This window comes from Podarcis pityusensis, assembly GCF_964106645.2.
Source record: "Podarcis pityusensis genome assembly, chromosome: 13".
In the NCBI taxonomy this organism is placed as follows: Eukaryota; Metazoa; Chordata; class Lepidosauria; order Squamata; family Lacertidae; genus Podarcis; species Podarcis pityusensis.
Genome location: NC_138038.1, coordinates 32,467,397 through 32,495,255, shown reverse-complemented (window position 1 = coordinate 32,495,255; position 27,859 = coordinate 32,467,397). Strand labels below are relative to the sequence as shown.

At 42.6% G+C, this 27,859-nt stretch overlaps 2 protein-coding genes across 10 annotated transcripts in view; one reads left to right on the top strand and one right to left on the bottom strand.

Annotated features, from left to right (window-relative positions):
- Positions 1 to 14,098, bottom strand: part of LOC308461293 (uncharacterized protein) — a 392,813-nt gene extending 378,715 nt beyond the window's left edge. Inside the window, exons 1-2 of one of the 2 annotated variants that reach the window (XM_080978080.1) lie at positions 13,415 to 14,098; positions 8,958 to 10,030 (exon numbers count right to left, since the gene is read on the bottom strand). In XM_080978080.1, the coding sequence (XP_080834206.1) occupies positions 9,456 to 10,030; positions 13,415 to 14,084 (1,245 nt within the window). In that variant the 5' untranslated portion in view covers positions 14,085 to 14,098 and the 3' untranslated portion in view covers positions 8,958 to 9,455. Of the gene's footprint in view, positions 1 to 8,957; positions 10,031 to 13,414 lie in introns of those variants that run through there. The other variant, XM_080978081.1, reaches the window with a different exon arrangement.
- The window catches only part of LOC308461291 (vomeronasal type-2 receptor 26-like), a 64,005-nt gene that overhangs the window by 3,951 nt on the left and 32,195 nt on the right, over positions 1 to 27,859 (top strand). For 3 of the 8 annotated variants that reach the window (XM_080978075.1, XM_080978074.1, XM_080978073.1), the window contains one exon: positions 1,152 to 1,278. In XM_080978075.1, the coding sequence (XP_080834201.1) occupies positions 1,152 to 1,278 (127 nt within the window). Of the gene's footprint in view, positions 1 to 1,151; positions 1,279 to 4,104; positions 5,564 to 22,503; positions 22,523 to 24,314; positions 24,403 to 27,069; positions 27,224 to 27,859 lie in introns of those variants that run through there. The other 5 variants (XM_080978076.1, XM_080978077.1, XM_080978078.1 and 2 more) reach the window with 4 other exon arrangements.

The window sequence follows — 27,859 nt, the reverse complement described above, 5'->3', positions numbered from 1 at the left end:
TTTGATCACTTTCACAAACCCTTCAACGTCATCTTTGGGCATCAGAAGAAGACCAGCACCTTTATCATGGGCCAGCAGCAAATTAGTAGCCAGTGCCATTCTCTCAGCAGTGGTGTGACTGGTTGCCAATATTGTTTCCCAGTAAGCAGTCAAGCAACTGTAATTTGCATCAGCTTCAGCCTCTTACCAGCCTCAAGGGATTCCCCACATAGACACCGGGTTCTACAGCCCCCCCCCTTGTTTCAGATGTTACAGAGAAGTAGAGTCCACTGCGTCAACTCACAAGGATACCATGGTCAATGGCAGCAAAAGCCATTGACATGACCCCTGTCCTTCTCCTCATAACCAAGCATGAAACCAGACTAACATGTGTCAGCCATGATACACTGGAAAAGAGATATAGGACATAGTATAGAATTAAGTGTGTTGGAAAAATTGAGGAGTAAGTATTTAAAATTTACAGATTGTGATACGTTGAAAGACGTATGAAAACTTCATGAAGATTATATATAGGTGGTATTTTATGCTGAGTAAATTAGCGAAAATGTATAAATCAGAATCAAGTACCTGTTGCAAGTGTCAAGAAAGGGAAAAGGGAGGGTACTTTTTATTATATGTGGTGGACATGTAGAATTCTGTGGGAATTCTGGGAGGTGATATATAATGAAATCAAAAAATGTTATAAAAAGACCAGAAACCTTCTTACAAGGTATATTAGGAACAGATGCCCCCGCAGAAGTGCAGAATTTCTTTAAGCAATTACAACAGTCTGAGGTATATGCTCAGAAATAGAAAGAGATGAGGAGTGGCAGATAAAATTATTGGAATATGCAGAATTGGCAAATTTAACCAACAGAATAAGAAATCAGGAAGATGGCGTGTTTAAGAAAAAGTGGAAAATGTTTGCAGAATACCTCAAGAATTATGCAAAGCAAGATAAAGTGTTAGCAGGATTAATCTAAATGTAGCAGTTTAAATTCTTAAAATTATAGTGGGGGGGAAATTGAATAAAAGGGGAATTAGAATATGTAGTCTTAATTGATAAATAAATGGAACCATGGAAGGGGGAAAGATAAGTCTGTTATTCAATGTGTGGTGATATTCAATGAAATGCAAATTGTAATGAAAGTGATAAAATTGGACATTTATAGATTCTTCCCACTTCTCTGTGTAATGACAAGTGCCGTCCTGGTTACAGTAGGAAAAAGAAGGAAGGGGAGCCTTTTTGCTGTTATGAATGTGTTCCTTGTCCAGAAGGGAAGATTTCTAACCAGACAGGTAGGAGATATGGTTGTCACAGAGGTCAATGTGCCTTTGACACTTAAGGTAGGTGTTTTCAGGATCCACTACATTCTTGTACCACTAATTATTTTAACTGTTTTTAATATTCTGTTTAAAAATGTTGCATTCTGTCATGGGATCTGTTGGTAAAAGGTGAGTAATAAATTGATTAATAAGGTCAGAATGAATTCCACAATTATCCAGCAAGACTGACGTGACTATATTTGGTATTCAGCTAAGTTGTTGTGTGTGCAGAACAAGGCCTGCGCATGCAATGGAACCTCCCTGCTGTTTCCCCCTTGCAGCACCTAAACCCATTCTGGGTTTCCCACAAGGCTCCAGGGAATAATTATGGAGTTCATGGAGAATAGGGGGAGGACAAGGGGGGAAGTGCCAGTGCATGCGTGGACTTCATTCACCATGTGCTTGGTCCACAGAATGCTACATTGAAACCCACCATATGGCTTTAAATGGTTAACATGTGCATTATCTTGTTTGAATGCTGAAAATATTCCATATGCAGTACACTTTCCACCAACACTGTAAACAATTCCTTTTCAGAAGTAGCCCAGTCCAAATTTAAGACATGTAGTAAAACAAGCTACTATTTAGACGTTCATGTTCTGATATCAGCAATTCTGGCCAGGGCCTTAGAAGGACACCAAATGGGTTTTATTATATATCTTTTGCTAACTATTGGGATTTGAAGTAATATCTCTTATTCTATATTTCACTGCAGAACTTTATTGTGAGACACATCAAGGGGAAACTGAATTTTCTAAAATTCATCTTCATTATAATTTTCCAATGATATATATAACAAAAAAAATTCAATACTCATTACTTATTCCATTTTTATTAACCCCACCATAGAAAAATAGATATAAAGCAAAAACAAAAACAAAAAAGATATGTATATTGAGAAACTGAAATTATTGATCTGAGAACCTATTAATCTCAATTTATTTCTTCAAATAAGAAAAACATGTGAATCAATAGAATGATATTTATTTATTTATTTATTTATTTATTTATTTATTTATTACTAATACCCCGTCCATCTGACTGGCTTGCCCCAGCCACGCTGGGCAGCTACCAAAAGATGTCTTTGAAAAGTTGCATAGTTGTTTAATTGTTTGACATCTGATGAGATGACATTCCACAGGGCAGGTGCCACCACCAAAAAAGCCCTCTGCCTGGTTCCCTATAACTTCATTTTTAGCAGTGAGGGAACCACCAGAAGCACTGGCAGAGGAAGAGGAGTGCAGGTGGAACGCACAGTCCCTAGCAGCGTGATCCCAGTAAGTGCCATCGCAGCTGCCCCCCACCCGTGCTGGGTGCCACACCCCTGCAGGCAGCATACACCGCCCCAGGACGGGGGGGAAGTGCCAGTGCATGTGTGGACTTCATTTACCATGTGCTTGGTCCACAGAGTGCTACATTGAAACCCACCATATGGCTTTAAAGGGGGGAAATAATCATGCTTAACATGTGCATTATCTTGTTTGAATGCTCTAAACAATTCCTTTTCAGAAGTAGCCCAGTCCAAATTTAAAACATTTTAGAAAACAAGCTACTATATAGACTTTCATGTTTTGATATCAACAATTCTGGCCAGGGCCTTGGAAGGACACCAAATGGGTTTTATTATATATCTTTTGCTAACTATGGGTATTGGAAGTAAAATCTCTTAGTCTATATTTCACTGCAGAACTTTATTGTGAGACACATCACATCAAGGGGAAGCTGAATTTTCAAAAATTCATCTTCATTATAATTTTCCAATGATATATATAACAAAGAAATTCAATACTCATTACTTATTCCATTTTTATTAACCCCACCATAGAAAAAGAGATATAAAGCAAAAACAAAAACAAATTAATCTCAATTTATTGCTTCAAATAAGTAAAACGTGAATCAATAGAATGATTTATTTATTTACATATTTATTACTTACGGTATACCCTGTCGATCTGACTGGTTTGCTCCAGCCACTCTGGGCAGCTTCCAACAGATGTCTTTGAAAAGTTGCGTAGTTGTTTAACTGTTTGACATCTGATGAGATGACATTCTACAGGGCAGGTGGGCAGGTGCCACCACCAAGAAAGCCCTCTGCCTGGTTCCCTATAACTTCATTTCTAGCAGTGAGGGAACCACCAGAAGCACTGGCAGAGGAAGAGGAGTGTGAGTGGAACACACAGCCCCCGGCAGCGCGATCGCAGTAGGTGCCATCACAGCTGCCCCCCACCTGCGCTGGGTGCCACACCCCTGCAGGCAGCATACCCCGCCCCTGGATGCGCACCAGCCCCGCCCCCACCTGCTCTCCACCCCCTGGTGCCGGAGCATGAAGCTCCGTGACTAACCAGAAGGCCCTCGGAGCTGGAGATTATTGTCTGTGATGAACAGGGCCTGAATATCTACATATTCCTATATACAGGGCCTGAATTGTGCTCAGAAGCCAATGTAGATCTTTAAGACCAGTGTTATAACATCATGCTCATCAGGGTGGAAGGTGGCTGTGACTTTTTAAATTAGTTTTATGCTTTCTGCTAGTTCTTTCAGGGCTGGGATAGCTTCCGCCCAGTTCTGTACTAGGATCTGTGGAATAATGTGCCATATACCTCAAAACACCTTTTTTGCTGATATCTCACATCTGATGGAACTGTTCTTTGCTTAAAAGCAAAGATGGATAGTCTTCGCATGTGAGGAGTTTGCAGATGAATGACAACCCTTGGCTAATGAACTTGGAAATGAGAAGAGATTTAAGTCAGCTCCAACAATGACTATAAAAGTATCCAATTTTAAAAATTTTTATTCTAGATATGGATGCCTGCACAGAATGTCCAGAAGATCAATATTCAAACTTCCACCAGAACCAATGCATTCCCAAAGTCATAACCTACCTTTCATACGAGGAACCTTTAGGAATGACTTTAGCTTTGTCTGCTCTTGCTCTTGCTCTGATCACAGCTTTGGTGATAATAATATTTGTGAAGCACCAGAACACACCCATCGTCAAAGCCAACAACCGAAGTGTCACCTACATTCTTCTCGTATCCCTCCTTCTGTGTTTCCTCTGCTGCTTGCTTTTTATTGGAAAACCTGGACAGCTAATTTGCTTACTCCGACAAACAACTTTTGGCATCATATTTTCTCTTGCTCTTTCCAGCTTGTTAGCTAAAACCATCACTGTAGTCCTGGCATTTATGGCTACTAGACCAGGATCTAGAATGAGAAAATGGATGGGGAAAAAGCTGACAAACTCTATCATGGTTTCAGGCTCCTTTATTCAAGCAGGAATTTGTACCCTTTGGCTGAGTATTTCTCCCCCATACGCAGATACAGACATGTACTCCGTGAATGGGGAAATTATAGCAGAGTGTAATGAAGGCTCAACTGTCATGTTTTATAGTGTCTTGGGCTATATGTGCTTCCTGGCCCTTGTCAGCTTCACGGTGGCATACCTTGCTAGGAGGTTGCCAGACACTTTCAATGAAGCCAAATTTATCACTTTCAGCATGATGGTGTTCTGCAGTGTTTGGTTGTCCTTTGTTCCTGCCTACCTGAGCACCAAAGGAAAATACACGGTGGCTGTGGAGATCTTCTCTATCTTATTCTCCAGTGCTGGGTTACTGCTTTGCATCTTTTCCCCTAAATGCTATATTCTTTTGTTCAGGGCTGACTTGAATAACAGGGAGCAACTAAAATCAGGAAAAGACTAAGTTATATGAGAATTAAAAACAGATGGGACTTCCCTCCCCCTCCCCCTTTCAAGTATCCAATCTGAATGGTAGAATAAATAGAATGAATGAAATTAGGAAAGGCTCCAGGGCCTGATGGCCTTTCAGCTAAATACTACAAAGTTCTAGAGGAATATTTAGCCCCGGTGCTGTGCGAAGTAGCGAATAACATCTTAAGCGGCGGAAAGACACCAGACTCTTGGAAGGAAGCCTATATTACATTAATGTCTAAGCCAGACACAGATAAATTAGATATGAAAAACTACAGACCAATATCATTATTAAACAATGATTATAAATTATTTTCGGAAGTAATGGCCAACCGTCTTAAGAAATGTTTGAGAAACCTCATCCATACAGATCAAGTCGGATTCTTACCCAATAGACAATTAAAAGACAACATAAGACATATAATTAACATCATTGAATATCTAGAGGCCAAGAATGAAATACCTGCGGCACTAATTTTTATTGACGCCGAAAAGGCCTTCGATAATGTATCTTGGCAATTCCTTGTAAGATGTCTAGAAACAGTAGGGATAGAGGGCGCCTTCCAGGAAGGGATAAAAGCTATTTACTCAAGCCAGAAAGCAAAATTGATTATTAATAATGATTTAACTGATTATTTCGAAATTTCAAAGGGTATGAGACAGGGGTGCCCTCTATCACCTCTTTTATTTATAATGATACTAGAAATTATAGCAAATAAGATAAGAACAACTCCAGAAATACGTGGAATTAAAATTGGAAAAAAAGAATACAAATTGAAAGCATACGCTGATGATCTGATGGTATCATTAGAAGATCCACAAAAAAGTGTCCATAAGGTGATAGAATTGTTAGAAGAATTTGGAAAGTTATCGGGTTTTAAGTTAAACAAATCAAAAACTAAAATGATGACGAAGAACATGGAAGAAGTTATGAAAAACCAGCTGGAGGCTAAAATTGGAATTAAAGCGGTAAAAAAAGTAAAATACCTGGGAATTTGGCTAACTGTGAAGAACATAAATTTAATGACGGACAATTATGAAACAACCTGGAAAGAAATTAAAAAAGATTTAGATATATGGAACAGAATAAAATTATCATGGTCAGGAAGAATGGCCGCAATTAAGATGAATATACTTCCAAAGTTGTTATTTCTATTTCAAAATATTCCGGTGATAAGAGGAAACAAAGTATTTAAAGATTGGCAGAAAATTTTATCTAAATTGATTTGGCAGGGAAAAAGGCCTAGAATTAAATTTAAATTGCTTACAGATAGAAGAGAAAGAGGAGGTTTTGCGGTACAGAATTTGAAATTGTATTACGAGGCCTCATGCCTCTGTTGGATTAAAGAATGGATTGTAATAAAAAACACTGACCTATTAGATTTAGAAGGCTTTAACACCAGATTCGGTTGGCACGCATATTTGTGGCATAATAAAGCAAAAGTACATAAATAATTCTCCAGTCACATCATTAGAGGACCTCTGCTAGAGGTTTGGGAAAGAAATAAAAATCTTCTTGAAAGGAAAACTCCTTGGTGGTTATCACCAATAGATATCTTAACAATTAAAAAAACAAACATAGAAGGTAAGAGATGGACATATGAAGATTTATTGGTGAGAACAGAAAAAGGTTGGCAGAGCAAAACATATGAAGAAATAGGAGATAAATTAACAAGTTGGTTACAATTCCATCAAATTAATGCACTGTGTACAGAAGATAAAAAGATTGGGATAAACGGAAAAAAATCAAGATTCCAGATAGAAATACTGGAAGGAAATTCAAAACTCTTATCAAAAATGTATAATCAACTGTTAGAATGGGATACTAAGGACGAGGAAATAAAAGAAGTTATGGTGAAATGGGCGATAGATCTGGGATATAATTTGGAATACGATAGTTGGATTAAGCTCTGGAATAAAGATATGAAGTTCACTGCTTGTGTCGCCTTAAGAGAAAACATGGAAAAAATGATGTACAGATGGTACATCACCCCTGTAAAATTAGGAAAAATCTATAAGAATGGAGATAAAATGTGCTGGAGGTGTAAGAACAAGGAAGGTAGTTTTTACCACATGTGGTGGACTTGTGAAAAAGTCAAAAACTTCTGGGAGCTCATTTATAATGAACTAAAAAAATGTTTAAATATACTTTTGTTAAAAAACCTGAAAATTTTCTTCTGGGAATGATTGGCAATGAAATTAAGAAAGAGGACCAGACCTTATTCCAGTACGCAACAACAGCTGCTGGAATTTTAATCGCCCAAAATTGGAAATCAATCAATATCCCAACGGTAAGAGATTGGCAAAGTAAATTATTTGAATATTCAGAATTGGCAAAATTAACACAAAAAATTAGAGACCAGAAAGAAACAAAGTTTATTAAAGAATGGAATAAATTCATAACCTATATTGAAGTAGATTTAAAAAATCCAAAGATCACAGTAGGCTTAATATAACCCTTCGACATACAAAAGTTTTAAAGAAAAACTGCGGGGGAAAATGTATTACATAACCCAAAACTGAGATGGAGGGAAATCAATAATTTACATGTTTGTCTTTGTTTTGTTTCGTGTGTTTTTTCTTCTTCTTATAATTAAGTTATGTTGTTCTTATTATTGGTTTTTTTTCCGTGAAGAATTTATTTTCTGTACATATGTGTGTATATGTGTGTATGAAAATTAATAAAGAGAAATCTATAAAAAAAAGGTAGAATAAATAGTATAATGACCAACACATACAGTGCTTCACAGAGGTTAAATATACCAAGAAACATCCTTTCTAAAGCTTTCTTGACCTGAAAATTAATCTCAATGATCTCAATGGACCTTTTCTTTGACATTTTAGTGAAATTATTTGCAAGTCAAGATCCACAAGGTGAAGTTGCATATTTATTCTCTTCATACTCATCAGCCAAACAGAATTATTGACTGAAATTTCCACGAATAAATATAAAATAGAGACTGAAGGTAATAATACATTGTTATTTTCTCTCTCTTTTTGTAATATTTTTTATTAATTTTAGCATACAATTTTTTTAAAAAGACATACCACAAAAATTATTATACATATATCCTTATTTGGACTTCCTTCAGCATCTCTGATAGCTTTCCGTCTTAATTATTTCTCCTGCAATTCTTAACCTAATATTGCCTTTACATTTTGCGTGCTGAGGTCCCCCAAAACACCCTTATCCCAAATAACTCACACTTCACACATAATTTTTGTTTAAGGTTTTTGGCATAATTTTTTGGCCACAACTTTATTATCATACAAAATTGTGAGTGGTTGCTTAGGCATTGGTTAAGACTAGCTGTCCCCCCGCCATGGGGACAGCACTGACTTCCGGATTCCAGCGAAAGCCAGTGTGGAGGAACAAGATCAGGGGATAACTGGAGCTGCGACACAGACCCTCAGCTTCTCCCCACATGCTCCTAGGGGCTTACACGGCCCAAACCCGATTCCAGGGGTTTGGACGAAAGGATGGTAAGCCCCTGAATTCCTTTAACGGAATTCCCGTGCAGCAGCATCACCTGAGGGGCAGGCACAGCCAATCCATACCCCTCCACCAACCAATTTAAACCAATGCCTAACCGCCAACCTTACAAGTTGTGACGATTTGCTACGCGGTAGGCAAAAACCAGATGGCACACACTAATCAGCCAAATGGCAAAATTCCTACCAGGCCCTCGCACCAATGCAAACGACCCCATGACAGGCATAGCAAGGTCAAGCGGAAGCCCAACAAGGGAGGGCGGGCGGGTGATCCGATGCCCACAGCGAAAGAGAAAGCAACTCTCTGTGGGCCTTCCTTAAATATCCTCTGATCTCCACCCCCAAAGTGGCAACATACAAATTGCCCCAGCAACACCATCACCAATCCTTGCCAGGCCCTTTCCTTCAATTTTGCCTGGCAACTACAGGGTGCTTTGCCTAGCCCCAGCCGCAACACGTGCTCTCCTTTAATGAGAACACGCTTTGCGTGCTGAGGTCCCCCAAAACACCCTTATCCCAAATAACTCACACTTCACACATAATTTTTGTTTAAGGTTTTTGGCATAATTTTTTGGCCACAACTTTATTATCATACAAAATTGTGAGTGGTTGCTTAGGCATTGGTTAAGACTAGCTGTCCCCCCGCCATGGGGACAGCACTGACTTCCGGATTCCAGCGAAAGCCAGTGTGGAGGAACAAGATCAGGGGATAACTGGAGCTGCGACACAGACCCTCAGCTTCTCCCCACATGCTCCTAGGGGCTTACACGGCCCAAACCCGATTCCAGGGGTTTGGACGAAAGGATGGTAAGCCCCTGAATTCCTTTAACGGAATTCCCGTGCAGCAGCATCACCTGAGGGGCAGGCACAGCCAATCCATACCCCTCCACCAACCAATTTAAACCAATGCCTAACCGCCACCTGAGCCCTTACGCTCACCGCCAACCACTCACAAACCTAAACACACTCTCAACTTAGCCACCACTGACCTCAACCATACATCATTCCCAACAGAGGTAAGATGAACCCCATCAAACCTGTAGCAATCAGTGGCTTTAACATTAATATCTGGGTGGGGAATCACAAGCCCACCCAGATCAGACACCAGCTTGCTCGCAGCTGAATTAATACGCTTTCGCACCCTTTCGGTGGCCGCAGGGCAGGGACTACCCCTCCAGATGCAACGCTGAAGCAACTGTGACCAAATTAGCTTAGTAGCGGGCACCAAGGCCGCCAGGTCCCTCAAATCCTGCAAAATAACAGCACGTAAAACATAACAGGAAAAAGAAACCATATCATTTTCCCCAAGCTGCACCACAATCGCCGTAGGGGGGCCCTCCAGAAGAACACGCCTCTGCATTAGCGGTAAGAACTCCTTCCACCGCATCCCCCTTCTGGAGATCCAGGACACTCGCACGTGCTGCGGAAGGCCGAGGCCAACTCCCAGTTCAGATTGCCGAGCTCTGCAAGCGGCCCAATGCACAATACTGTGCCCCACTATCCAAACCCGGACAGTGGGTAGACCTAGGGTAAAACAAAAGATGTGAGTACACGAGATCAACACCATTTCCGCACATAACCCTTATATGCGTCCGACTTCCAGCGACCCAGGTCTTTAATCCTCCTTGCCGACAAGCCCCAATGGGCGGCTGTTGTTGCAGCCCCAATCCTGAAGGAATGCGGAGCAAACTCAGAGGCTGCATGGCCACAAGCAGCAACGACCCTGCGCAAAACACCAGTGAATTGATGGCGTGCCAATGGACGCCCATCTTCATGAATGAACAGGGCCCCTCCCCCAGGAGGCCGCAACGCCATATATTTCTGGAGATCCTTGACTGGGCAAGGGCCCCCTAGCCCAGTTGCTGGGAGCCGAATAACTGCCCCTCTACCCAGTTGATCAGTTTTGGAACTCCTGACAAGGATCTGCAATTCTGACTGAGACAAGCTCACGTCCTGCAGCAACAAACCTCTCGAACCTCCATCCTGCTTAGGTTCACACACCACCTCCCCAACCCTCAGGGCTCCAAAAAAGGCTAACGAATAGGCTGCGGAAAATAACCGCGCCTCAAACCTGGACCAACAGATGCCCTTTAGTTTACTTCGCATCCTGGTCAACAATCCAAACGTTATAGGCCTCCTTGTAGCTGGTCTGGAGGGGCAAAGCCTCCCCCACCCCTCCAAAGCCTTGCGCACCACGAACTTCCCACATGGATCATTATTAAAATAAACTTTGCTAAAGAAGGAAATTGCAGCCGCATGCAATCTCAGCGTCCTGGCTGCCCTCCGCATCTGAAATAGATGCGCCAAATATTGGAGCACCTGTGCAGTAGAATGAGGTGTGCATGTTCCCCCTACCACGGATTGCCCAGTGAAATGCAAAAAATCGGTCCAAGCCTTCTTATAGGACCTCAATGTGGAGGGGGCAATAGATGCAGCTACTCCCTGTAAAACTAAGTGCTGCCAAGGTTCCAGAGATGATCCGGGAAAAATTCCGGACGGTCTCGAGCCACTGGCGCCAGGGACCTGAACCGCTGCATCTGAAAACGGGACAGAGCATCAGCAATCTCGTTAGACACTCCAGGAACAAAACGAGCAGAAAATACAATGTTAAAACGTAAGCAATGCAAAACAAAGACCCTCAGCAGGGCTGATACCCTAGGTGATCGTGAAGACTGCTTGGCTAGCACGTTCACCACCGCCAGGTTATCTGTCCAAGAACATACACGACGGTCCCTGAAATGCTCGACCCATAAATGGACTGCCACTACAATGGGAAAAAACTCAAGAAAAGTTAAGTCCCGAGTTATAGCTTCCCCACGCCAAGCTGAAGGCCAACGCTCGGCACACCACCTGCCATCCCAATACAAACCAAAACCCAACGACCCCGCAGCATCAGAGTGCACCTGAAAATCGGTATAAAGGTTCAAGGTGTCCTGCCAAAGAGACACCCCATTGAATTCCTCCAGGAATTCCAACCAAATACGAAGGTCAGCACGCACCTGAGCTGACAGGCGCACCCTATGCCTCGGGGACCTCAAACCTGACATAAGCCTGGCCAAGCGGGAACAGAAAGGTCGCCCTGGGGCGATCACCCTGCAAGCAAAGTTTAGGTGGCCCAGCAAGGACTGCAGCTGCCGCAGAGTAGCTTTTTTCATGGGAATGAGTTCAGCGATGACGCCCTTCAGCGTGAGTATCTTATCCGCCGGCAAACTGGAAGTTTGCGCCACCGTATCCAACGAAATACCCAGGTAAGTCAGCTGCGTAGAAGGACCTTCAGTTTTCTCCGCAGCTAACGGCACGCCCAGTTCCTCGGTTAAGGCAGCAAAGGCCTGCAGCAACACCACGCAATTCCCCGTATCGCTAGCTGAGGCCAATAAAAAACCATCCAAATAATGAGTGACTCCGCCCAAACCAGTTCTTTTGCGCAGAGCCCAGTCCAGAAATGAACTAAAACACTCGAAGGCCGCACAGGCTACCGAGCAGCCCATGGGCATGGCCTTATCAAAGTAAAATTCCCCGTCGAACTGAAATCCCAGCAACCAGAAGTCATCAGGATGAATTGGAAGCAGCCGAAATGCAGACTCAATGTCACATTTGGCTAGCAGGGCACCCTGTCCAAATTTTCTTATCATTTTGATCGCTTGATCAAGCGAGGCATACTTCACCGAACAAAGCTCCGGGGGAATAACATCATTTACTGATGTGCCCCTAGGGTGTGAAAGGTTGTGTATCAGGCGAAATTCCCCCGGAGCTTTTTTAGGAACCATACCTAAGGGTGAAATATGCAGATTAGGAAAGGGTGGAACGGCAAAAGGGCCTGCCATACGGCGTAGAGCCAGTTCTTTCCCAATTTTCTTACGCGCCACGTCAGGCATATCCTTCACAGACTTCTGGTTTGAAGGGTTTCTAGCTACAGGATTTGCCGCCACTGGGATTCGAAAACCCAGGGAAAAACCGTCACGCAAATAAGATGCTAAGAGGGTATAACTGTAACAATGACAACAACGGCTGTAGCCTAACCGGGGTATGAGCTAAGGAGGAAAGTACACTATTTTCCTGCACCGGCGGCTGCAGCCTGGGGCGCGGCTTTCGGGGGCTGCTGTGAGCCCCACCCCTTCCGAAAGTGCCGTCGAACCCCTGCACAGGCAGAAGCTGGATGGTTCCCTGAACACTTCTCACAACTATGAGAATATCTGCAGAATTGGCGCTGACAGGTTCCTTTGTTAAAATCCCAACAAAAGAACTTGTGACCCGTCTTAGCTGGCACAATCCTAGTTTTTTGCGATTCAGGGATCTTATTGTCAATACGTGGAGCCACATAAGTGGTCCATACATCTAAATCCTTTCGGTCCCAGCGGGCAGTGGGGATCTTGGCAGCCCTGCGTCTGAAATTCTCATCATAAGAAATCGCAGCAGACGCTCCAGCCATCGTAAATGCTGAGCGAACTATGGACAAATAAACCCATAAATGCATGGACCTCCGTGGGTAGGCCGCTGCCACCACTCCAGCGAACACCTGGAAACTATCCAGCCATCGCTCGAAGGTCCTTTCAACCTTTGGCAAAACCACCCTCTTTTTCGTGGCTGCCAAACCTCTATCCTGGGAGTCCTGACACTCCTGAGGGGGTGCCAAGCTAAATATATCAATGTAACGGCCATCCAGAATCCTAGATCGCAGCTTTGTAGTCAAGTGGGCACCTGGTATAATATCCCTAGCTGAGTTGGTGGAAACTTTCACATCAGGCATGAGGACCCCTTCCAGACAGTCCTGCACCGCCCCATACTTTGCCCTGTGAGAGTTTGCCCTCCGCTCCCAAGCCCATTTTGGAAGTCCCGATGTCTCCCCAAAGCCCCAGTATAGCGAAAGCGAAGCTTCCTCATCACTACTGGAGGTTTGAGACGAAGTACCTGCGGAAGAGGATGAGGTGTCTCTCCGTCTCCTCTTAGCACGCTTCTTGGAACTCTTTTTCCGGCGACGGAGCCCACCAGAAGAGGACTTTGGAGGGAGAGGAAGGCTGTCCTCCACCGAAGACTCAGATGCGTCGCCTTGCAGCACAACGCCTGGAACTGACTGAGAAGAGACTACAGGTGAATGACCAGGAACAGACCTCACCACTGATGAGGACTGTACAACTGAACCCCGTGCCGCCCGAATCCGGGCGGATGACCTCCGCCTGGTCGGACCCCTGGGGCCGCCCCGTACCCTTGGCGCTGCAGCCTGGGAGACAGGTGAGACCGACGACTGGGACAATTGATTAGTACGCGAAAGACCCCCAGCTAACAAATCCTCCCCCTCATCTTCAGCCGAAGATGACACCGAAGGAGGTGCGTCAACAGGCGGAGCTGGACTAGCAGAAGAAGTCGTCGGAGTCGAGCAGCGTTGAATCAAACCATCCATTTCAGCCTCAACACGTGCTAACACCACTGGGTCACTGGCCAAGCCAGTGACCATGGACTGAAGGCGTCTCAAAGATCGCTGTGGCACTGGAGAACGCAAAGCTTGGGACGGGCCTTTTATGGGCCGCTTCGCTGAGGAAGCGAGATCAAGCCTCCGTGACACCTTCTTCTTTGGAGCCATACCTGCTACTAGTAAAAAAGGCAAATAATAGAATTAATGCAAGGCTACACCAGTGCTCTTTGTTATAATGAATAGTCAATCAGCCTGAAAAACAATCAATCCCGATAGGTGCAACTATATGGCTCACCAGCAGGTGGCGCAGCCAGTAATCAAGGCCAATGGTATAGCTGCGTTTCAATAAACGGCCACTAGAGGCCAGCACGCAATGAGGAGGCAGTAGAAAATGGCGCTCCCGCCAAAATTCCCCAAAATGGAGGCCTCCCAACTGACTTCAGGCAGAAGGCCTCCCCCAATGCCCAAAGCAGGCCGCAAGCAGGCCTCCAACCACCAAAGCCGCTGTGCGCGCTAAGCGCCACCGGCTAAAGCTGGAACGTCCGAGGAGGGCCCCCCCGCAGCCTAAAACGGCCCAACTCCGCAGGCCGCAGGCGCCGAAGCGCGGCAAAAGCCGCTACCGCTCGGAGCCGGGGGGGGTGCCCAAATAGGCCCCGAGCCCAAGGCACGTCCCACGGCCTCCCCCAGCTCCCCCAGGCACTCCCCGCTATACCCGGGCCAAGAGGGGAAAGGCTTGACTAAGCCTCCCCAAGCCCGGCCCGAACAGGGCCGAATAAGCAAGCGCCGAGCGCCGCGTGCGAATCGGCGGCTCCAACGGCGCCTGCGCGGAGCCTCCGCGCCAGCCGGCCCGCCCCGGCTAGTAAGAGCGCGCCGAAGCGCGCGAAAAGGGGGCCGCCGCCGTGAGAGGCCAGGGGAGGACTACGGTAAGCACCCGCTTTTTTCTCTAGTAACCCTACGAAGTGGGGGGGGGGGAATGGTAAAGCTCCGAGGGCCCGAAGGTCAACCAGCCCCGTCCCCGGCGCCTCGGCTACGAACCGGGCCGAAAGGCCTAGGGTCCGCCCCCCCCTCCCGGCCACCCCCAGCAGCCCCACGGGACCAAAAGCCCACGAGGAAAGTTGGGGGGGGAAGGCTAGTAAAATGGAAACAAGAGTCAGAACAAAAACAAATAAAAATTGAAAACTAAAGACAAAGAACCTGGAAAATAAATTAAAGAAGGGGGGGGTAGACTTTGGGGAGATAAACACAAAAGGCCAAGATCAAATAAATAAATAAAATAAAATAGGAGAAAATGAGGAATGAGATATAGATTTATACAACCGGTCTTTAGCTGTGTTCGATCCGATGCCCACAGCGAAAGAGAAAGCAACTCTCTGTGGGCCTTCCTTAAATATCCTCTGATCTCCACCCCCAAAGTGGCAACATACAAATTGCCCCAGCAACACCATCACCAATCCTTGCCAGGCCCTTTCCTTCAATTTTGCCTGGCAACTACAGGGTGCTTTGCCTAGCCCCAGCCGCAACACGTGCTCTCCTTTAATGAGAACACGCTTTCTAACAAACCATTTCTTCCTTTCCGTTTTAACAATATTTCTTAAATTAAGCCTCACAGAACTTCTTGTAGTCCTACAAACGTAATTTGATCATCGCAAATACTTTTCAGATACTCAGTATACTTAGTCCAGTCTTTGGTAAACCTCTGGTCTTGGATCCTTCCTGTTAGCTTATCTAATTCTGCGTAGTCCATCAATTTCATCCTCCATTCTTCTAATGTTGGTAGTTCTTCTTGCTTTCATTTTTGGGCCAATAATATTCTTGCTGCTGTTACTGCATATAAAAACAACTTACAGTCTTTCCTTTTTATATCATTTCCAACAATACCTAGAAGAAATGCTTCTGGCTTTTTAATAAAAGTATATTTCAACCTTTTTTTAAACTCATTCTATATCATCTCCCAGAAGCATTTCACCTTTTTACATTCCCACCACATATGATAAAATAATCCTTCTTTTTCTTTACATTTCCAACATTTACTTCTAACTTTATGCATTTTTGCTAACTTAACTGGTGTGATGTACCATCTATACATCATCTTCATCACGTTTTCTTTCAATGCATTACATGCAGTAAATCTCAAACCTTCTTTCCATAATTTGAGCCATAATTTTTTATTTTTTGTTATTTGGAAAAACGCTACTGAAAATTGTGGTTCATGGACCAGTGCCTGTATGTAAGCAATTGGCTGCTGGTTTGTGGTGATTTCCCAGGAATTCCAGCAGTAGGAAGGGAAGGGAAAGGGCAGGAAGAGAAGAGGAGGACAAAGAAAACTACCTGCCTATCTGCAAGACCGTAGCTAGGGGGTGGCAAGATGGGCCCCCACCATGGGGCACAGGCGATGGGGGGGGCACATAATTGGCTTAAAAATATGTCCTTACATATAAATATTGATTATTGCCTCATAAGAAATGGTTTTAAATAGAGGGTGAATTGAATGGGTGGAGGGGTTGGGGTTGGAGGAGAGATGGAAAGAAGAGCATATTTGTCCATGGCTAGGGGGCGCAATCTGGACAGTTCTGCCAGGGGCACAAGATCACCTAGTTACGGCTCTGCCTATCTGCTTATGTCAAGGGGGAGGGGGCTGGAGTTGCTGCTGCTGCTGCTGCTGCTTGGGAGTAGGAAGACAGGGTCCTTGGAAACATTGAGCCAGGGGAGGGAGGAGAAACCCATAAAGAAGCAAGGAGTGTCTGGTGGCCCCCTCAGGAGCAGTTCAGCAGACTCCCTTACCTGGACCTTGTGTGTGGACCTTGTTAAGCTGGCATCTGTACTCTTTAGTTAAGTACTTGCCTTCCATTCTCAGACACAGACATGCAGTCACTGAATGGTTAATTCATATTTGAATGCAACAAGTGTTCAGCTACCGTGTTTAATTGTGTCTTGGGTTGTATGGGTTTTTTGGCTGTCGTGAGTTTCATTCTGGCTGTCCTAGCCAAAAAGTTACCTGATGGTTTTAATAAGAATAAGTATACAAATGATACACTATTGTTGTGTCAAGAACATGCTACAGAATAACCCCACAATAAAACACCAGTCTGGATGGGTCCGTTGTTTCTTTCCATCTATCTACCCCTGCCCAAACAAGCTGACCCACTTAGAATATAACTCAGATTAATCACCCTTCTTAATAGTCAACAGCCACCAATTGTTATTGATGTTGTTGGCTTTTCTATCTATGCATATTTTTATGGTTGGCATGTAAAGGTAAAAAAGGTGAAGGACCCCTGGAAGGTTAAGTCCAGTCAAAGGCAACTGTGGGGTTGCGACGCTCATCTTGCTTCAGATCGAGGGAGCCAGCATTTGTCCACAGACACCTTTCCGCGTCACGTGGCCAGCATGGCTAAACCGCTTCTGGCCGCTTCTGGGAAATGATATATAAAGAATTGAAAAAAATGTTGAAATATACATTTGTTAAGAAACCAGAGGCATTTTTGTTAGGAATGGTAGGAAATGAAATAAACAGAAAAGATTACAAGTTTTTTCTATACGCAGTAACAGCGGCAAGAATACTGCTAGCCCAAAAATGGAAACAAGAAGAATTACCGTCGATGGAAGAATGGAGAATGAAGTTAATGGAATACGCAGAACTTGATAAACTAACAGGAAGGATCCGAGGCCTACGAGACCACAGATTCACTGAAGACTTTGTAAATTTGTAGACTATTTGAAAAGTATTTGCGATGAACAATTAACGTTTGTAGGTTTGCAAGAGGCTCTGTGAAAATAATATCAGAAATATTGTAAAAAAGGGAATAAGAGGGAGGAGGTTTTTAATAAAAGGCAATATTAGATTAAGAAATGCGAAGAAGGACTAAAACGGAGGATTTGCAGAAGAGCTGAGGGAAGTCCAAAAAATGTATTTGTGAAAAATTGTGTGATGTGTTTTTATATTTTTGTATTGTAAAATGAATAAAAAATAATTAAAATAAATAAATAAACCACTTCTGGCCAACAGAAACGCTGTTACCTTCCCATTGCAGTGGTACCTATTTATCTACTTGCACTGGCATGCTTTTGAACTGCTAGGTTGGCAGGAGCTGGGACAAAGGAACGGGAGATCACCCCATCATGGGGCCTCAAACTGCCGAACTTCTGATCAGCAAGCCCAAGACGCTCAGTGGTTTAGACCAAAGTGATTGTACTAAGAGTTATTATGCAGCCCCAAGTCAGCACCATTACTCTTTTTCATAGACCCAAGAGAAGACAGACAAAGAATGTCCTTTCAATGTTTTATTCACTCTCACATTTGTTAATACACTTATATGTAGTAAATCACTTCAATATATGCATCCTAGTCTCATACTCTAGCACTAGTTGATACACTATTCTTATGCAGCACAAGCTTAAGACTTGTTGATAGACCAAACAGCAAGTTAGAGTCTTACTGAACCATGAGCTTTCTGATGTTGTAGTCAGATGAGGTGTGATTCTCTGTCAAATATGAAACTCAGCCAGATGGGCTGGGTATAAATAAATAAATTATTATTATTATTATTATTATTATTATTATTATTATTATTATTGCTATCAAACCTTCTCCAGAGAATTCAGCAGCATTTTTGTGTAATATCCTAATTGCAATGTAATTTCCCCTTTAAAACCTTTTACAAGAAATTTACCTCAATAGAATGCATCTGTATGTTATTTTCACCAACACATATGACTTTATTGATGTATTGAGTGCTATGCTTCAGCGTCCAGTGTTGTGATGTATCACAGGCTACTGTTTTGTTCATAATGCTATTTAGCATCTATATGAAGCTATTTGTAGAGCTTAGGATGTTTGGGGAAAGCTATCACAGAATCATAGAATTATAAAGTTGGAAGGGACACCAAGGGTCATCTAGTTCAACCCCCTGCACTGCAGGAATCTCAACTAAAGCATCCATGACAGGTGGCCATCCAATATTTGCTTAAAAACCTCCAAGGAAATCTGAATGCTCTGTGGATGAACTTAACTCTAGCACTGGTCAGATCTGAATCTACCAGGCTATATAACGCTGGCTACTTATTATTCATCAAAGGACAAAATAATATGTCTATGATTCTGGTGGAAAGAAGAAAAAATCTTCTAGCACGTTTGTTATGTGTGATATAACTTCAGAAGTCAACAACACACTGGGGAAATGATAATCATACCTGTTAATGTCATTGACATTCATTACATGCTAGCAACACACCAAAAAAACAAGATTCTGAAAAAGAGCTATAAAACCCTTGTATCCTTCAGAACTAGGTCTAGGTATTGGCAGGGCTCCATCATTCTTCTGTTAGATAATCTCTCTTATATGTTAGGTTATATATCCACTTCCTGGCTTTAGAAATGATATGCAATGCAGTAGAAGGTACCATGGAAACTGATATTTGGAAGGGGCATTTTGTCAACAAGATCATGATGATGATGATGTTGCTTATATTGTTGTGTCATATTGTATGCAAGATACATTTCATTAATTGCAGCATACATGATGATCGTCTCCCTATTCCTTATGAATTTTACCAATGAGGTGGCCGTTTCATTGGTGGGATTGTTTCTCAAGTCGTGTTCTTCTATAATACACCCTCTTTCATGGAATAGCCTTCACAGATTGTGATTGGCGAGGGTATGTAAGACACCATCCTCCTCCTCCACCTCCTCTCTCTTTCTTTCTCTCTGTCACACACACACACACACACACACACACACACACTTTTGTAATATTTTCAGATCATAGTTACCATAACACATATTTAATGAATATTGCATTTATTTATTGTGGGTGTGATGAAAGTGTCATGCTGGCAATGCTTGGACTGGTTAGTCAATATTTTGCCCTCTATATTCTATTGCTGGGCACAAGACATTAGTAAGCCTTTCCTCATAAGTGCCAATGAAATGAATGAATGGATCTGGTATACTTCTGTTTGCCCCTGCAAAATGACCTCCTAGAGGAATATACAGTGGTACCTTGATAGTGCTCCTATCATAAACATCACATGTTTATTTAACCAGACTGATCCATTTTTGTTCTACAAAGGGTCCTTTTCTGCATCTCCTACCTCCCAAAAATTAATACAGCTCCAAGGCTTCAGCAAAACTTAATCTGACCTGCTTATGGCAGAATCAAGATCCCCATGTTCAAGGGGGAAGTCATTTTGTAACTATTCTCTTTTTCTATTTCCATTGGACAAATTATATCATTTAGGGAAAACTCATATAGTATTCTGAACAAGGGCCTTGCTTTGCCTTAAAGTAACTCGGTCTCAATTCACCTCAACATGACTCTGATGCATCTTTTTATACAATATGTGAAGGAGCACAGCCAATAAACCACTTGCGTAAGAGACTGGTTGAATTGTGGTAGGATGAAAGTGATACCTGCTCCACCTGCATATACAAGTCATTATCACATATTATTTTATGTTAATAGAGGGAGGAAAATAACATGGCAGAGTTCTTTTTCAACTTACATTCATTAGAATTTGTGCATAATATTCATGTTATTAAGTTGTGTGGCGAGTTCCCGCCCCCCAGTGGAAATAATGACACATGACAGAATTATTAAGGTTAATGGGCTAAATAAGGCCACAACTTTATTGGTTACAGGTGATGAGTGGTATTGGCTTAGGCATTGGTCCAGCAGACTATATCCGACTTCAGCCCATCCACCTGAAGTCCAGGAAGGGTTAACCACCAGTAGGGGAAGTCCTGCTGACACACATCAACTAGGAACTCCCCCAGGGTCACCGATTGGGGGTGTGCCTTAGGCCATCACATCCATAGGCTTCGGACAGGGCCACCCCCCCGGAATCCTTTATCAATATACGGGGCAGGTGATGGCGCTACGTCCCCTCTTTCATCTACAGAACAATACCAATGCATAACCACCAATAACAAGAAAGTTGTGATGATTTGCTATGAGGTAGGCAAAAACCAAGTGGCTGGTGCCAATTTGCCAGGACCCTCAACGGCGACCAACCAAGGTCCATAGCAAGGTCAAGGAACGAAAACCTTATAGGGTGGGAGGGTGGGAAAAGCAGCAACAGCTGGCAGGCAGCAAAGAGGGAGATCCCTGGCTGCGTCCTGGTTTAAATCGGGCAGGCCACACCCCCAGAGCCAGCTGATTGCCTGGCCAGGAAGTGACACGGCCGGGAATCCCCCCGCGCGCGTGGTGGGGCCATGAAGCCCGCTACTCCACCTCCTCTGAAGGGCGGAAGTGGCTTTTCTCTCTTTCCAAGAGAATAGAAACCACATTGAACTAAGTACAAGTGAATGATTTTACTCTGATTTTGGGAAAATATAATACCATACCCTCCAACACGGTGATAGCAAAATCCAGGGGAAATCTTACCGGACACCATATTCCCATTATTTTCTCATGAATGAATGGCGGGGGTTTTGGTTGTCATGATCTCACATGATTTTGGAAGACAATTTCCCCAAGGAATGGTGCCCAAAAATGTGTGTTTGTGGGCACTGTGCAAGATTGCACAACCCCAACCCTTTAAAAAGTGATGGGGGGTTTCGAGAGGGAAAATTGTGGTGCAAAATCTTGCAAGACCTTGGTGACCAAAAATGCCACTGGCCTCTCATGATAAAAATTGGGATACATCAATTTTTCTGAGACACTTTCTGGGTATGCCATACAAGTTTACCAGACTGTTCAATTCCCACTGTATTTCCAGTTGTTTCTCTGTATGTAGCAGAGACAGCAATGTCTGCAGATGGGGAGATGATTATCACCCCTATAATTATGGACACATAATTGCCCTGCTAAACAAACTCCAGAAAATGTATGTTCAAGGCCTTGAGAATATAAACCACAATACAATAAAAGTACTTATAAGAGTCTTCTCCAATGCTCAGAGCTGGCACAAAGCATAAAGGGAAGGAAAGGCCCTGTCATTCTGAGCTCTAACAGTTTTACGATAAGTTTGCAGTCTTTGGGTGTGCTGTGGTTTCTTCCAGACTAAACATATTTTGAGTAGCTTGAACAATCTGCACCCCACTGTATCTGTTTCTCCCAGCAGTGCCTCACTTACAGATCCTCCTAATAAAGAAAATACAACTTCTGTGTGCAGGCAGAAAAAAAAGTACAATCTTGCAGTTAAGAACTGAGGTGCATTAAATAGGGGAGAAATCAATTAAAATCAATTAAAAAACATGAAATAGGAGCGGAGGAGATGGATGCAGTCGCCTTCTTACATCAACTGATCAATGTAGGAATGGGGTCACATCTTGTCAAATTAAGTTGAAATAAACTCATCTGAATAAAAGTGGCATTGAAGAAAACAGTGACGTGAGTCTGGAAGCAATTTATTGTCCCCAAAATGCTGATGTTATTGATGCTGCTGCTTGTTTTTTTCCCCCATATTGTGAGCAAGAGCCATTCAATTCTTTCCAGCCTGAAGATGCGTTTTGACCAATGCAAAGTAAGTAACACCTACTTCACTTCACAGGAGTTTTCTCAGCCAGGAAATCTTGTCATCGGGTTTATTGCTTCTCGGTTTTACATGATGCACTTCCCTACAATTTCATCTGAACCGTCCTCTTCAGCACCCCAGAAGGAACTCATGTAAGTCACCCTCTTTTTCCTCTCTGTAGAATGAATATTTTTTATCTCACATGAATTAAGAACAGATAATGAAGCAACAAGAGGTCTTTTCCTCTCTTATAATCTGAAATGTGAGATGCAAATCATGGTACTTCTGAACTTTTATTAGCTGCACTTTCAGCATAGGTGGGTTTGTTTATTTTTTAGTAGATGCAAACTTGGTGCATATTTTATCACTTAATTCTACTGTTACTTTTTTGCAGTCTACTAATTTGATAAATCTAGTGTTCCATATGATATGCTTATGCAATTTCTTTCTGGACACCTGATTTTAGAGAGCAGAAGGGCTGCCTTGGTGCAGTGCTTCTTTAAATCTGTTTTTGCTCCAGATTCATTTGTGTAAATAGAGCAAATAAAGGAATATAGCACAAGTTTACAGTGTTGTGAGTTGAGGCCCCGTCCCCTTCTTTATGATGAAATAAGACACATGGACACAAGTATTTTAGGTAAATGGGCTAAAAAGGCCACAACTTTTTTGGTTACAGAATGTGAGTGGTATTGGCTTAGGCATTGAATCCGAAAAGACTAAAACTGACTCCTGCCCGCCATGCAGGAAGTCACAGAAGGGTTAACAACCTGCAGGGGGAGCTTGTTGATACAAATCAACTGGAAGCTTTCCCCTAGAGTCACCGGAGAGTCGTGGCATGGCCCTAGTCACCACCTGGGCTTCGGACAGGAACCACAACCACTGGATTCCTTTAATGGAATACCCTTCAAAGGGAGTGGTAGGTGATGGCCACAACCTCCCCTCCAACACACAACATATTTTCCAATGCCTAACCGCCAAACATTACAAAGTTGTGATGATTTGCTACGAGGTAGGTGAAAAATCAAGTGGCTGGTCTGCCAAGTCTGCCAAGAGGAAAAAATTCCTACCAGGCCCCTTCAACAGGCAACCAACCGAGGTCCATAGCAAGGTCAGGTATTGAATGCACAAAAATAGAGGGAAGGAGGGAGGGAGGGAGGAGATTCATGCATGCAGGAAAGAAACAGGCTGAGCCACAGTCCCACACACATTTAAGAGTGGCAAACCACTCCCCCCCCCAAGTAAGCTGTATTGGCTGGCTGTGGCATGACACAGCCCAGGGTCTCTCTGACTCAGTGGGCCATCCACGCCCCCTGCAAACCATGGGAAGCGAGACCCACTTACAACCCCTCACCTTGGGAAAGAGGAGAGGCTTTTTTCTGATTCATTTGTAAATAATGCACATGATAGCCCTACCCTGGAAACATTCCATTGGATGTCCATGAGTTCTAGACTAGAAATATTTCACAGCTCTAGAAGGTGTACAGCATATGAAAATACTTTTTTCTGAATTGTTCAAAAGACCATAAATCTATCCAAAAATCCTTACAAGGGCCATGTTGCAATGGATTTGCAATAAAGGACACCTTGCACTGCAATTTGTAATGCAGGAAATATTCTGTGCACAGCAGATTTTTCCTAATGGATGTAGAAGATTGTTGCTACCTGTTTTATTTCATGGAGGTGATAAAAAATATGAGAAATAATATACTGTGTGTCCCCCCCCCCCCATTTGTATTGCAGTGTGGTACCCAAAAACTACCAGGAGGTTCTTGCCATGGTATTTGCTGTAGAGGAGATAAACAAAAATCACCATATTTTGCCTAACATCACGCTGGGCTTCCGAATCTATGATAGCATGCACAGGGTTGTAGTCACTTCTAAGCTCTCACTGGACCTACTTTCTCCATGGCATATTTCAGCTCCAAATTATAAATGTGATCGCCAGAACAATTTGATTGCCATTCTTGGGACAAAGTTAACTGAGATCTCCTTCAGTTTGGCCAGTATTATAAGCATGTACAAGATTCCTCAGGTGGGTGTTTTTGAGGATAGTACTGAGATTGTGTGAGATATGAGCATCCAAAATGCTAAGTAAAGAGTTAATACTCACAAGGACTGCAACATTCTAAGAAAGAATCTTGTGAGGTCATATAATTTGTGCATGAGGCAGTTGTGTAAGTTGGTACAGTTATGTCAATTAATAACAGTCTTTTTGAGTTAGAGACACTGAGTAGTAGGCCTGTTCAGTTCTGCTGCAGTCTGCCTCAAAGTTTGTTGGTCTGTAAGGGTTTTAGTCTTAGTGACAAACAGAGAGGGGGCTTGGAGGGGCATTTCTCCCTCTCTGCAGCTTGAGCTCCTGCACTTCTTTGGAGAAGAATATTAGACAAACCCTATGACTACTGAGACACCTTTCCAGGAACCAGTGGGTTACACCCTAAATTATGTTTATTTAGATTATTTCAAATTAAATGCATCAAGATTGCCTTGGCTTGATATATCCACTGATCATTATTTTTTCCTGGTAAATGAAACATTCATTTAACCCAAAGTAGTGGCTGTGGACAAAAGTAATCCATATTAGCAATGCATACCCTTAATCCACACATTTTCTGTGCTTTTCATATCATATATGTGTTTGCTTTTAGTTCACCTATGATTGTCTTGACTCAAGGGTGACTGAAAGAAGACAGTACCATTTCCTGTACCAGATGGTCCCTAATGATGTCCATGAGTACAATGGGTTGGTCAAGTTACTTTTGCATTTCAAATGGACATGGATTGGTCTCTTTACTATGGAATACATTACTGGAGATTTTTTTTTTGGAAGCATTAGTTCCCCAGCTTACCCTGAATTACATCTGTGTTGATTTTATACGTAGAATATGGCCATTGGCTTATGCTGAAGGAATGATGGATTTGCTCCTTAGTGAATTTAATAAAATTTCAATTGTCATGACAAGCAAAGCCAATGTTTCTGTGGTCTATGGTAGTTCCATTTTGATGGACATTTTGATCAGGTATCTTCATATGGCACAAATTTCTATAGGTAAAGTATGGCTTGTGACAAGTCATTGGGATTTCAAAACCACCAACGAAAGGAGGTGGAATATGCACCCTTTACAAGGTGCCTTATCTGTATCTATACACTCAAATGAACCCCTGGGATTCAGGACATTTCTTCAGAGTCTAAATCCTTTTGAGGAAAAGCAAAATGATTTGATCAAGGATTTCTGGGAAAAGACCTTCAATTGCTCATTGAAAAATAATAATGTGGGTGAAGAGCCTAAGAAACGTTGCACTGAGGAGGAGAAATTGGAGAGTCTTCCATTACAAATCTTTGAAATGAGCATGACTGGCAGCAGCTATGCTGTGTACAATGTTCCTCACGCAGTGGCACATGCTCTACATGCTATGTATCAATCTAGATTCAAACCCAAATCACAGGCGGCTAGAGTGGATTTGCAGAATCTGCAGCCATGGGAGGTAATTTTACCCACAGCACAGTATTTTCTGCTCTTGGGTGGCCTAGAACACCATATTATTCCACAGCTGTGTAAAAAAAACCTTAAAATCTCATGTACATAAACAGATCTTACAGTCAAGGCTTTTTGTTTCCTATCAAATAGCTTGGTGAGAATGGCTGGCTTCCCTGTTTGCTGTGTTATACGTAGCACTTTCACTAATAAATCATCCACTTTTATGTCATACCTCCTATATGGGCAAATTTTGGTCAGGGCTGCTGATCACATCTTCAATGCTGGCTAACATACCAGGAACCCTTTTCTAAAGAAAGAATCAGGAGAATTTTTTTACCTTTTCATCTTTTATTAGAAAGCATCTTCATCATGTTGAGTTTTTGCCTGCGCCTGAAAATTATTCATTTGTCTCTTCCCAAGCTCCTTTGGCTTGTTGGAAATGTATCTTGCTGCCACACCATCTTCATTGATACATTTGGATACTTCTGAACCTATTGTTGTTTTGTGTGATGGATCCTAAGAGGGATATACAGGTTTTTGACCCTTCTACTGAATCAGGTGGAGGCTGAGCCACCTCCAAGTATGCAGAAGTGATGACTCCTAATGAGTTAGCTGCCAGAGGCCAAGCTGCCTACCTGAAAAATAACTATTACTCAGGTGTGACAGGCTGTTCCTCAAAGACCAAATTTCTTATGATATCTTGATGACTTGCAGTTATGCTCTGGGTGTGGCTCTAAGGCCCATACTTTTAATCTGACAGTTTCTGGTAGAGAGTGATGGCACAACTTCCTTACATGAGTTCAATGGCTAGAATAGTAAGAAAACTTTGCAAAATAATTCCTAAGATTGAGGACCTAGTTTTTGTCCATGACTGGTTGTATTTGGATGCAATTTTAAATCAAGATGCTGAACTGAACCTTTCAAAACTTCACTGTTTTTAAACAAAACTACCAATATTCTCTAATATTTTACAAATTAACTTTAGAATGACTTTTTTAGGGTGAAACTAAATTAAGGGTTTTTTATTTCATAAAATGTCTGGACTGGCTACACACACACAACTAGTGCACACCTCTCTGAAAATTATGGTTGTATTCACCACTCTGAGGATTCAAACATTTTACCCCTTTCTATATTTTTTGAATGTAGCTCCATCCCTTTCTAAGAAATCTCACATTCAACAACAGTGCTGGAGAGACAATACAGTTTAACGATAATGGAGAGATAATGGCAGGATTTGATGTGACCAACTGGGTAATGTTTCCAAATCAATCTTTTGGTAGAGTCAAAATTGGAAGGCTGGATCTTCAAGCTCCTCCAGGCAAGGAATTAACCATTCATGATGAACGCATTGTGTGGCATAGAACATTTAACCAGGTGAGCTAGGAAGACTTGTAAATCTTTTTCTCCCAAATAACTGGAAATGGATTGTTGAAATGTGCCTGATGACTTTTATTTCCATATTGTTACATACACTCCAATTACTACACCCCATTCTGCAATCAGCAAAAGGTTTCAAGACTTCCAACTTCCAACATGTACCCTGGGTTGGTTTCATTTAAAGAGGGTCACTGGAGACTCAGGAAATGCTTGTAATGTAAGGCTAATCTGTACATATATTCACAGTAAGCATAAGAAATGGGTTCATAGCCCTAATTTCCATTGATTTCCCATCCTTCCTCCCATGATCCCAGGGATGGTCAGAGATAAAACATCAGCAAATCAATCAAATGCAACATTCATAATACAGAAATAAAACAAGAACTAATAATTTAATTGTGCACATAAAATAAAAAAGGCAAAGAATAAATGAATAGCAGCTGGCCTTCTGAAAGAAGTGTCTTTTCAATTGCCAGCAAAAGAGTAAATGGTTGGCAGCAGAACTACTTAGGAAGGGGGATTCAAAAAATGGAACATTAAAACTAAGATGGCCCTGGGATATGCTGCTTACTCAGTCTTCAGGTAGTAATTTTATAAAATACGAGCAGGAAAATATATGGGGATATCATTCCC